Genomic DNA, 12032 nt, shown 5'->3' on the forward strand with positions numbered 1-12032 from the left:
GTTGATGGAAAGTGTTTTATTTATTGTTTAATAGCTGTCCCCTATCCAGAGGTCATATGCTAGTGATGTGGACGTGACGTACAGCTCCGTGATTCCCATAAAGCAACAGAATGTAAACACTTTCTTCCCTTTTTATATATATAAAAAAACGTTTCTCACTTCTCTTTTAGTCATTTCCATCCATTTTGTTCGAACATTTCAAAATGGTTATTTGTCAAATTTTAACACTTTCAACTTGTCTGGTTGACTGTTCTGAATTTCTAATCGTAATGTTGCTTCTGTTCTCCAGGTTGAAGCAGAAGATAATGATGTTACGTACAGCACGTTGGCTCAGCACTAACAGAAAATGAAAATGTTTGTCCGTCTGTTCATCTTTTTATCTCTCTGCGAGCAGACAGCTATTCTTACTAGACGAGAGTGTTACACGTCATCGTCTGCTTTTATCATTTGGTTGTGCAGAAACTTCTTCTCCTTTGCATCACTAGTTGTCTCACCTTTCTTTAACCCTCCCTTTCATACACAAACATTGACAACTATGCAGATATTTTACTATATTTGTATTCATGCGTTAATCTCAGAACATTTAGTTATATTTAGCTTTTCGAGAAACCACCTGTTAGAATCTAACTCAATACAGCTAAATGAATCGTCTCTTATGTCACATGTCATTTCTACGGAGGAATCTGTGGTTTTCTAGCCTTGTGGTTGCTCAGGGTTCATTTTTTACTCAGTCAGACATCCACTTTCTTGCACCACAAGGCTATAAAACCACAGATATGTAAAGTATAAAAAGGTTGAATATGTAAGTGCTCTGGTGAGCTTGCTGTTTTGTATACTTATAACTCTAAAAGGACCAAGGTGCATATCATTTCTTAGGATTTTTCAACAGCTTTTACCAATTAGTTTTTTACATACTGTGTGTTTCTGTCCTTCACTTTGGATAGAAGGAAACAATAAGCATACTTATTTGTTCATGATATTTCTGATACTCAACTCAGTTACGTTAAACAAATGCAAATCGTATTAATCATTTGATGTTGTTACTAACATGCTTTAAATAAATCCAACTGGAGTGCTGATTTGTTGTATTCATGACGCTACACTGAGGCTATTATTGCTTTAGATATTGTTTAACTGCATATATATAACAATTAACCAATCACAGCCAACGTCTTCACTGTAGGAGGTACCCAGATTTGAACGTTTTCATATTTAGAAAATAAGGAAGTAGACCATCATCATTTTTCTTTTTTAGCTCACACACGGACATGGCTGTTCACCTCAGCTTCCTTCTCATTTTGACTGGACTTACAGGTCAGTGACAGAAAGCATTTTAAATGTGTGAAAATTGCATCATATCCTTTTAACGGTCAGAAGATGATGATTAAGAAAAATGTCAATTAAACTAACATTCTCCACTTTTGTCTTTCATTTATAATTACGACAAACGTGACCTAATATTTAAAACTGCTATTATCTAAAATATGCAGAGAAAACATTTAAAATCATTTGCTCTTGTTGCAGGAAGTCACGGCATAACTACCGTCAGTAAAGTGTCAGTGAGAGCTGGAGGTTCGATCACTGTCCCATGTCTCTACGAGTCACAATACATAAACCATGTGAAATACTTGTGTAAAGGATCTATTTGGAACTTCTGCTCTGACGCGATTAAAACAAACCAACACAATACAGGGAAGTTTTCCATCTCTGATGACAAACAACGAAAAATCTTCACTGTGACTATAAATGACCTGACTGATAAGGACACTGAATATTACTGGTGTGCTGTGGAGATTAAAGATGGAACAGATCTCAAAGAGTATTTCCACCTGTCAGTCACTGGAGGTAAGAGCCCAATTACGCCTTTTCAAATCTTTTGTGAAATATCAACACTTTAATATTACAATGACCTCATTTTTTCAAATAACGTATCCACCAGATGTAAATATATGCCAAACATATTTGAAACATCAGCAGCATGTACTAACCACGCTGCTCACAAGTTTCAATGAATGATGTTCTCCATCAAGGTTCACCCAGTCTCTACGTGGCTCAGCAAGAGATTACAGGATTTAAAGGAGATAACATAAACATCAAGTATCACTGTCAAAACTCTGGAGAAAGGAAGTGGTGCAGGCTCGGCGGCTCCTGTGTGACACGGTCTGGATCAATAGATGGAGCAAGAGTCGAGATCAGTGCAAGCAACTCTGGTGTTCTCACTGTGACTCTGAGCGGACTGAGGACAGAGAGCAGCGGCTGGTATTGGTGCGTTAAAGGAGACTTACAGATGCCAGTGCACATAACTGTTACTGAGAAACCTAGAACTAGTAAGTACTAAAAGTGATTATAAAATTGTAAATATTTGTCAAGTAAATTAATGTTAGAATGTTTAATTCAATCTAGATTAAATATTAGCATTTATTATTGTGTTTTTGCTCCAGTAGTTATATCCACATATAATTATATTTACAGTTGCGGCAACAAGCCAAATAACCACCTTGACACCCACCTCCAAACCTGTGAATCACACCTCTAGTACTGCAGAACAAAGACTTTCCACTGTTGAGGTTGAGCAGCAAAGGTGAGAAGCCTATACATTTTCATGCAACGACATTTTTGGACTGTTGGCAAACTGTCATTTGCATTGTGTTTTCTTTGATTTATTTATATCTGCTGCAGTGTTTCAGTAAACTTGATAGTCTTTATCATCCCGTTGGGCTCGCTGATCTTCATTGTAACGGTTGCCTCGTTCATCTGCTTAATGTTCAAAAGACACAGTAAGTATATGCCGAAATTACAATTGTTTGTAAAACATCAATATATTAACGATCATGCAGACTATTTGTGTGTTATTGTCAGTAAAAATTGTTTATAATTGATTCACTTTTAGAGCAGACCACAGGAGATTCACCGGCCACAATAATGGTGAGATATGATCATTCATTTCCCAATACATTGTTTTACAAGGAGATGTGTTATCATAGCCATTTTTCTAATATTAACTGCAGTAATTCCAAATAATATGAAACTTTACTTTACTTTCAATTTGCAGCTGCAGGAGTTCAATATATACATTAAAGAGTGTTTTTCTTAACAAGACAATAGGTCAGAAACACAGAAATAGGTTAAATAAATAAACCAATTAAAGCTTTTGGTTCATATTCACCGTTCATGTTCTGTTCTCTGCTCCTTCAGGGTAAAGAGGAAGTAACATACAGTACTGTTAAGCAAAGGAGAAAGACTTCAGGCCAGGTAAGACACTGTGTGGAAATTACTGCCGATAAATATTTTTATTTTTATTTCAAAACAAGACCATCCACAGAATTAACACAGTATATGTGTTTTTATTATACAATTAGGTTGTATTACACTCTTATGGTGATTCCATTGATCCTCTGTTTGCCCTAAAAAGGGAGAATAGTTGTGAAATGTTTCCTGATTTCTAAAAAAATGTGTTCATGTTGATGGTTTGCAGCTTCATCGCGCTGAAGAGGAAGTAACATACAGCGATGTTAAACAAAGAAAACCTACAGACAAGGTGACCCTTGACCCCAAAAGGCCCAACTTGTGTTCCATCATAACTTGTATTCCATCGTCATTTAACTATAAAAAGTTAAATGTTTCAAGTGATCTCATCATGGCAGCCTCTTCTTCCTTCCACAGTGGACGGATGCTAATAGAGATGTGGATGAGATGTACTCTGATGTGATGTACTCATCTGTGGTTACTATAGACTAGAGCATCAAACTGGACAAAAGGTACATTTTAAGGGATTCAAACCCAGACCTTAACTTTTTCTAACATACTTACCGCTTTTTCCCCACATTTCACCGTGAAAGCTAATAGCCCTCAATCTCAGAGCCTCAGTCTCTGTGATAGTGCTATTTGGCAACTTTTTAGCATGTTAGCAGGTAAACATTCCTGATAATAATTTGTAATTTAGCTTTCTCATTGTGCACATTGTTAGGATTTAGCTCAGAGCTCCATGTAAAACCTGACAGAGCTGTTAGTAAGGCATAAGTTGATCGTAGCTTCGATGTTTCCTCCCTCATGCTATTTTCTTCTTCACTTGGGCAACAGATTCAAGCGGAAGAACATGATGTAATATACAGCAGGTTGGCTTAGCACCAGAAAAACCTGTGAATGTTACCCCTACCCTACATCTATACCCATCACTGGAGTCTTTTTTTAGACAATTTGCAACTTGCTGTCATTTGTTTTTTCTTTCTTTTTGAAGGTATTCTTTTCCACACTGCTGCAAAACATTTCAAACAAGTACTGACACGGGCGTAGTTTCCCATAAGCATCTTAAAGTCAACAAGCTAACAAAACCCATCTTATGAACCTTCTTAAGCTCAATATGGGGTTTCCCAAATGCATTGACAAAAGTTTAAAAATCTTAAAAATGACCAAAAGTCAGAAGTTGAAGGAAGAACCAAAACATTTTATATCTAAATATATACTTTTATCGTGATGTTTGTTGTCTGATTTTTTTATGTAAAATGAATAATTCTATGTAAATTGCAAAAAAGTAATAACAACTGTTCAAACACAATAAATCACTAATGGATCGGCCTGTTTCTGTTGTCAGAAACAGGCCATACTGTAAGGTGCGTGCTTTACACACACTTAAAAAAAAAAGTTTGCATTTATTTCCAATGCATTGTTTTAAGAAATGAACATGTTTCAGTCCTTAATCCTAAAGTGCTGGTCTTCTGTTAAAAATATGTGTATCCACCGGACCTTACCCTAAATTATACAGTAAAGTATATCGTAACTCAGCACAAATCAAATTGTATTGTAGCTAAGGACCGACAAAACATTTAAATCTGTTAATCTCGTTATCTCTCTGTTAGCAGACAGCTTTTTTTGGTCGTGCTGTAACTTCTTTCTTCTCCTTTTTCATCTGCAGTCATCTCGTCTTTTTTTTAACCCTGTGCTGCATACATAAACAACAACATTGATAACTTTTATGTTTTTCAACTGTATTACTTACATGTTATTCTCACTTTAATTAATTAGTTCTTAATTCCATCTTTAAGATGATCAGAAACTCATATTTAACCTTAATTAGTTTGATATGCTAACACTTGTTATACTTTAAAATGTCATATATAAATATATGACATGTTCTGGAAGGACAATAAATGATGACAGTTGACTTTACTGTACAGTACAATCACTTTTATTTAGCTTTTCGAGGAACACAATTGTATAATGTAACTGAAAACAGCCAAATGTATCGGTCTCATCTGTGGTTACTCAAACAGGGTTTGTGTTACTCCATCAGACATCCTCTTTGTTAAACCATAAGGCTATACAACCACAGATATGTAAAGAGTAAACAGGGTGATTGTGTGAAGTTGTTTAAGGGAACTGGTTAGCTTGGTGTCACACATATATAACTTGAAAAGGACTTGTACTTTATCTGTTTTTCAGGCTTACTGCCCATAAAAAGTACCCATAATAAATATTGTTTGTCTCTGTATCTTTGGAAATTCCTATTATCTATGTCTGATTTCAATTGTTAAAATGACAGGTACATGATATTTCCGACTCACATGGGTTAAACAAATGTTTTTAATGTTTTTAATCATTTCATGTTATTACTGTCATGCTTTAAATAAATTAACACAATTCAGTCCATAAACCTGAAGTGCTGTTTTTTTCTTTTGAAATGTTGTGTTCATGTTTTCTACATCGAAGCTATTATGTAAGAGTATAGGGTACTCTCCAACTGCACTAATAATTATATATATATATATATATATATATATATATATTACACAATTAACCAATGAAACGCAACTTCCTTATAGGAGGGACCCATATTTGAAGTTGTGCATTTTATATTTAGGAAAAAAGGAAGTAGAGCATCAGTTCGTACATGTTGTTTGGTCCGCTCACACTCTGACATGGCTGTTCATCTCGGCTTCCTTCTCATTTTGATCGGACTCACAGGTCAGTGACAGAATAATTGTATCATTGTGAATATTTGTATTGTATGCTTCACATGGTAATGTCAGAAGGTAACATGGATAATTATTATTGAATATGGCTTTTAAAATGTGGGGTTTGCTCTTGTTGCAGGAATTCAAAGCATAACTACAGTCAGTAAAGTGTCAGTGAGATCTGGAGGTTCGATCACTATCCCATGTCTGTATGAGTCAGAGTACACACACCATGTGAAATACTTGTGTAAAGGATATAGTTGGTCCTCTTGCTCATATGAGGTTAAAACAAACAAACCAAGCAGTTCAGGAAAGTTTTCGATCTCTGATGACAAAAAACAAAGAGTCTTCACTGTGACTATAAATGACCTGACTGATAAGGACACTGAATATTACTGGTGTGCTGTGGAGATTAAAGATGGAGCAGATCTCAAAGAGTATTTCCACCTGTCAGTCACTGGAGGTAAGAGCCCAATTACGCCTTTTCAAATCTTTTGTGAAATATCAACACTTTAATATTACAATGACCTCATTTTCTCAAATAACGTATCCACCAGATGTAAATATATGCCAAACATATTTGAAACATCAGCAGCATGTACTAACCACGCTGCTCACAAGTTTCAATGAATGATGTTCTCTATCAAGGTTCACCCAGTCTCTACGTGGCTCAGCAAGAGATTACAGGATTTAAAGGAGATAACATAAACATCAAGTATCACTGTCAAAACTCTGGAGAAAGGAAGTGGTGCAGGCTCGGCGGCTCCTGTGTGACACGGTCTGGATCAATAGATGGAGCAAGAGTCGAGATCAGTGCAAGCAACTCTGGTGTTCTCACTGTGACTCTGAGCGGACTGAGGACAGAGAGCAGCGGCTGGTATTGGTGCGTTAAAGGAGACTTACAGATGCCAGTGCACATAACTGTTACTGAGAAACCTACAACTAGTAAGTGTTATAAGTCATTCTAAATAAAAAAATATAACATTTTTAATATTTGTCAGGTAAACACATTTCTTATTTATTTAATAAAATGAAATCTTAGCAATTATGAATGTCATGTTACTCTAATAGCTATATCCACATGTCATTACATTCACCTTTGCAGCAAAAAGTCCTTCCACCCCTGAGCCTGTGAAGCAAACCACTAGTTCTGCAGACCAAACACTTTCCACTGTTGATGGCGAACAGCAAAGGTGAGAGACCTTCTCATAATCATGCACATTTGACTGTTTATACAAGTCTGTCATTTGCATTGTGTGTTTTTATTTATTCCTGGCCGCAGTTTTTCAGGGAACTTAAAGAGCTTTATCATCCCTTTGAGTTTGCTGATCTTCATTGTTATGGTGGCCATGTGTATTTGGTTTATGTTCAAAAATCACAGTAAGTCTATGCCGAATTATGCTCAATCCAAATAATATCATTTATTATTGTGCGTTAATCATAAATATATTTAGTATTAATGCAGATAACTGTGCATTATTGCCACTAACAATACTTTTTGATTGCTTGACTTTTAGGACAGACCAAAGAAGAATCCCCAGCCACAATAATTGTAAGACATAATCATTAATTTACAAGAAAGGAAATTAATTAATTTCACACTGCAGTAATTCCAGATAGAATATGACTTTACTGTACTGTCCCTTTGAAGCTACAATGAATCACTGTTTAAAGCACATTCATACTTATTACATATGATGTATATTGTTATAATTACTAATACCCTTAATCTTATTCTTATTCATACTATTTTTTTCTTTGCAAAAGGACAATTGAACATTAGGCTTTTGGTTCATATTTGCCGTTCAAATTCTGTCCTTTGCTCTTTTAACACAGTCTAATGCGGATGTAACATACAGTACTGTCAAGAAAAAGAGAAAGACAGGTCAGGTAAGACACTGTGTAAAACGATTGGCACAGAACATTACAAATTTGAATAAAAAATCTATTTAGAATTAGGTTTTGGGTAAACTCTTATGGTGATTCAAATGATCAGCTGTTTACCCTAAAAGGAAGAATTGTTCATGTTCATGTTGATGGTTTGCAGCTTGGTCTCGCTGAAGAGGAAGTAACATACAGCGATGTTAAACACATGAGAAGAGCTTCAGAAAAGGTAACCCTTAACCAATAAAACACAACTTACATTTCACAACAGGATTACAGAATTAGAAAGATAAGTTCTCTCAGGCAGCATTTATTATTTCATCATAAACATTTGTTTTTATGAAGCAAAATCAAAAGTTAAATTGTTAAATTGATCTGATTGTGTCCATCTCTTCGTTGTTCCACAGTGGTCAGAAGCTAATAGAGATGTGGACGTGATGTACTCCTCTGTGGTCGCTGAAGAACGTCAAACTAAACAAAAGGGTACATTTTCATTTGAATGTTGTATTCTATGGTAATAGTTAAGCTTTTTTACCCCACATTTTGAAGGCAAAATAGAAGCATGTCTATATATGGGTGGCCATTGTTGTTTGTTCTGTTGGATGGATCATTAAACAATTGAACACTAGGCTTTTGGTTCATATTTGCCATTCAAATTCTGTCCTTTGCTCTTTTAACACAGTCTAATGCGGATGTAACATACAGTACTGTCAATAAAAAGAGAAAGACTTCAGGTCAGGTAAGACACTGTGTAAAAACGATTGGCACAGAACATTATACATTTGAATACAAAAAACTATTTAGAGGTAGGTTTTGGTTAAACTCTTATGGTGATTGAAATGATCATCTGTTTGCCCTAAAAAGGAAGAATTGTTCATGTTCATGTTGATGGTTTGCAGCTTGGTCTCGCTGAAGAGGAAGTAACATACAGCGATGTTAAACACATGAGAAGAGCTTCAGAAAAGGTAACCCTTAAGCAATAAAACCACAACTTTTATTTCACAACAGGATTACAGAATTAGAAAGATAAGTTCTCTCAGGCAGCATTTATTATTTCATCATAAAATATTGTTTTTATGAAGCAAAATCAAAAGTTAAATTGATTGATCTGATTGTGTCCGTCTCTTCGTTCTTCCACAGTGGTCAGAAGCTAATAGAGATGTGGACGTGATGTACTCCTCTGTGGTCGCTGTAGAACGTCAAACTAAACAAAGGGTACATTTTCATTTAGATGTTGTATTCTATGGTAATAGTGAAGCTGTTACCCCACATTTTGAAGGCAAAATAGAAGCGTGTCTATATATTGATACCGATTTCTGTCTGTTCTGTTGGATGGATCATTAAACTATTTGGTACAGATGGTCCTGGTGTCCAAATAATGTATCCTTATGAATTTGGTGATCCCTTACATTTTCATATAGCGCCATAATCAGGTCAGAAATGTAGTTTGTTGATAATGACCAAATACTATGAAAGCTAATTTCCCCCATCCTCGGTTATCCTTTTGGATTTGTGTTAGCAAATGTTGGCATTGATACTGGCTAAACTAAGATTATGAACATGGTAAACAGTCCTGCTAAACATTAGTACTTCAGCCTTTGTTGACATTGTTAGGACAATGTTACGTTAGCATTTAGCTCAAAGCATTGTGTCCAGCCTGTTAGAGCTGTTAGGCAAAAGTACGTTTTTTCTTTGATCTTTCCTCCCTAATGTCGTTTTTTCTTCACTTATGCAACAGATTCAAGCGGAAGAAGATGATGTAACATACAGCAGTTTGGCTTAGCACCAGAGAAACCTGTGAATGTTACCCCTACTCTACATCTATGCTCATCGATGGAGGCTTTTTTAGATGACAGTCTTGCAACTTGCCGACATCTGATCTTTGGTTTTGCAGAAACCGCTTTCTTTTTTTCTTATTTCTCCCCTTCCCCTTTCTTCATATCCTTAAGCTCAAGACATTTTATGCATTGACAAAAGCTTTCTACTCTCTTACAAAAGGACTAAACTCCTGAACATTCAGGAGGAACCAAACAAATCTTACAGGTTGTTTAATTATGTTTGTTCATTTACATATTGTATTATGTGTGTTTTGTTGTTTGATGTTTGATGGAACATGAATTATAATGTTTAAAGTACAAAATAAGTCAACTAAAATAAACATTCAAATGCGATAAATCACGAGTTAATATTTCAGTTTCTGCCATCCTCCTTGTCTTCTTCTTCTTATATATTTAACTGTTCGAAACATCAACTTTCTGATGGCATAAAGTAATATTATCTCTCCATTTTTTATGCACTGTGCGTGTTTGACACATACTTCAAATGGTTGTCGTGGTTTAATGTTTTAAATAAATGAACAAGGTTTAGTCCATATGCCTGAAGTGCTATTCTTTTGTTTAGAAATATGGAACTTGTCCCAAAGTCTACAGTAAATGATATTGTAAAATTGCACTGTAGAGGCATTGTTAGTGAACTCTAATTTCTCTGATCCGGCCTTACAAATAAAGTGTTCATAAAATGTTTTGCTTGTACTATATTAATATTAATAAAGATGACCATGCATTAAATCTCATCAGATCTGATCTATTACACATCGTTTTTATTAAAAAGACGTTTGGTTTGAATCTTCCTCTGACTGAAGAGGACGCCAAACACAGCAATGTTAGGCATGTGGGGAAAACTAAGCAAATAACAAACTATGTTATAGATAATATAAAAAGACACATAAGTATTCTAGCTTTTATTATTTCACCGTACCCATTTGTAACTGAATTTTAAAAATCGGTTCAATTCATCTGTTTGATGTGTGTATATGTCAGATGCTAAGAGTGATGTGTGCTCTGTTGTAGCAAAACAAACTGCATAAAGAGTATATATCACAAACAAAACATAGATAGATTCAACTTATTGTCATTACACAGTACAGGTACCATGTAACGAAACGGTTTCTCTGCATTTGACCCATCCTAGTGTTAGGAGCAGTGGGCTGCCATTAAGTACGGCGCCCGGGGAGCAGTGTGGGGAACGGTGCCTTGCTCAGGGACACCTCGGTAGCACTTGGTCTTTCCGGGACTTGAACTGGTGACCTTCCAGTTGCCAAGCCAAGTCCCTATGGACTTCGCCACCACTGCCCATAGTTTACTACTGTAATTGGGTCTGTCTTACAGATGGAGGAGGAGAAGTAGAGTTATTACATGTAGCAAAAAAGGAAATAAAGAATCAGTCTGCCAGTGTTTGGGTTCAAGTGGTTTTCTGCCCATTTGCCAACATGACTGTTCAACTGAGCTTTCTTCTCCTCTTCGCTGGACTAACAGGTTGGTCACAAGACTCAGGTTTTATTTGTATTTGTATGCAGTATCCAACATGTCAGCTAAGTAAGTTATACCCTCCAGTTAAGCTATTATGGCCTTATGTGGAAAACAACATTATGAACTTCTACAATATGCAGGTCAACTGAAGGAGTATCTGAACAATCTGAAAAAGCACTATCATGTTTTTTACGTGTTCATCACGGCTTCCTTCTCATTTTGAGCGGACTCACAGGTCAATGACAGAAAACGTTTTATATTTGTGAATATGTTATTGTATGCTTCACATGGTAATGTCAGAAGGTAATATGGATAATTATTATTGAATATGACTTTAACATTTTTGTATTTGCTCTTGTTGCAGGAATTCACAGCATAACTACAGTCAGTAAAGTGTCAGTGAGAGCTTGAGGTTCGATCACTATCCCTTGTCTCTATGAGTCAAAGTACACAAACCATGTGAAATACTTGGGATATAGTTGGTCCTCTTGCTCATATGAGGTGAAAACAAATAAACCAAGCAGTTCAGGAAAGTTTTCGATCTCTGATGATAAAAGACAAAGAGTCTTCACTGTGACTATAAATGATCTGACTGGAGAGGACACTGGTTATTACTGGTGTGTTGTGGAGATTGATGATGGAGCAGATCTCAAAGTGTCAAGTTTTTCTGGGTTTTGGCCTGTTTTCAGTCTTATGCCCAAACTTGAGAGGCTGGAGGGCAACAGAGGACGCTTGGACAACTCGAATTCTTTCTTTTTGTCTTTATTTTCTGCTCAGCTGTTATTTATATGACACTTTTCGTCAGAATCTCATCAGCTTTGCATCAGGTTGAAAACCTTCAAACACAGAGGACAAACAAATGTTAGCACACATGCAAACAAAATCACAA

General features: G+C 35.9%; 2 protein-coding genes and 1 long non-coding RNA gene across 8 annotated transcripts in view; all 3 read left to right on the top strand.

The window, feature by feature from the left end:
- The first annotated feature begins 56 nt into the window (after positions 1-56).
- Positions 57-5650, top strand: LOC117560877 (CMRF35-like molecule 8). Its single transcript, XM_034237984.1, has 11 exons — positions 57-112; positions 1256-1314; positions 1525-1845; positions 2031-2327; positions 2473-2581; positions 2680-2777; positions 2891-2925; positions 3196-3252; positions 3476-3538; positions 3664-3758; positions 4081-5650. The coding sequence occupies exons 2-10, from the start codon at positions 1269-1271 to the stop codon at positions 3736-3738; spliced, it is 1101 nt and encodes a 366-aa protein (XP_034093875.1). The 5' UTR covers positions 57-112; positions 1256-1268; the 3' UTR covers positions 3739-3758; positions 4081-5650.
- Positions 4207-12032, top strand: part of LOC117560873 (polymeric immunoglobulin receptor-like) — a 36107-nt gene continuing 28281 nt past the window's right edge. For all 5 annotated transcript variants that reach the window (XR_004571248.1, XM_034237973.1, XM_034237976.1 and 2 more), the window contains exons 1-2: positions 4207-4237; positions 5858-5961. Coding sequence is in view for 4 of the 5 variants with exons in the window: in XM_034237973.1 (XP_034093864.1) it covers positions 5916-5961 (46 nt within the window). In the remaining variant the exon portion in view is untranslated. The remainder of the gene's footprint in view (positions 4238-5857; positions 5962-12032) is intronic.
- LOC117560879 lies at positions 8331-10082 on the top strand. 2 transcript variants are annotated; one of them, XR_004571250.1, is made up of 4 exons: positions 8331-8574; positions 8735-8800; positions 8976-9050; positions 9574-10082. It is a non-coding gene; the product is annotated as an uncharacterized LOC117560879 (long non-coding RNA). The 2 variants fall into 2 exon arrangements; XR_004571249.1 differs by having other exon boundaries at positions 8331-8800.

Source organism: Gymnodraco acuticeps, unplaced genomic scaffold, assembly GCF_902827175.1.
Source record: "Gymnodraco acuticeps unplaced genomic scaffold, fGymAcu1.1, whole genome shotgun sequence".
NCBI lineage: Eukaryota > Metazoa > Chordata > Actinopteri > Perciformes > Bathydraconidae > Gymnodraco > Gymnodraco acuticeps.

Coding starts and splice junctions, on each gene's coding strand:
- LOC117560877 (XM_034237984.1), top strand. CDS start 1,269: ATGGCTGTTCACCTCAGCTTCCTTCTCATTTTGACTGGACTTACAG. Junction 2,328..2,472: donor TACTGAGAAACCTAGAACTA/GTAAGTACTAAA, acceptor TTATATTTACAG/TTGCGGCAACAAGCCAAATA. Junction 2,582..2,679: donor GTTGAGGTTGAGCAGCAAAG/GTGAGAAGCCTA, acceptor TATCTGCTGCAG/TGTTTCAGTAAACTTGATAG.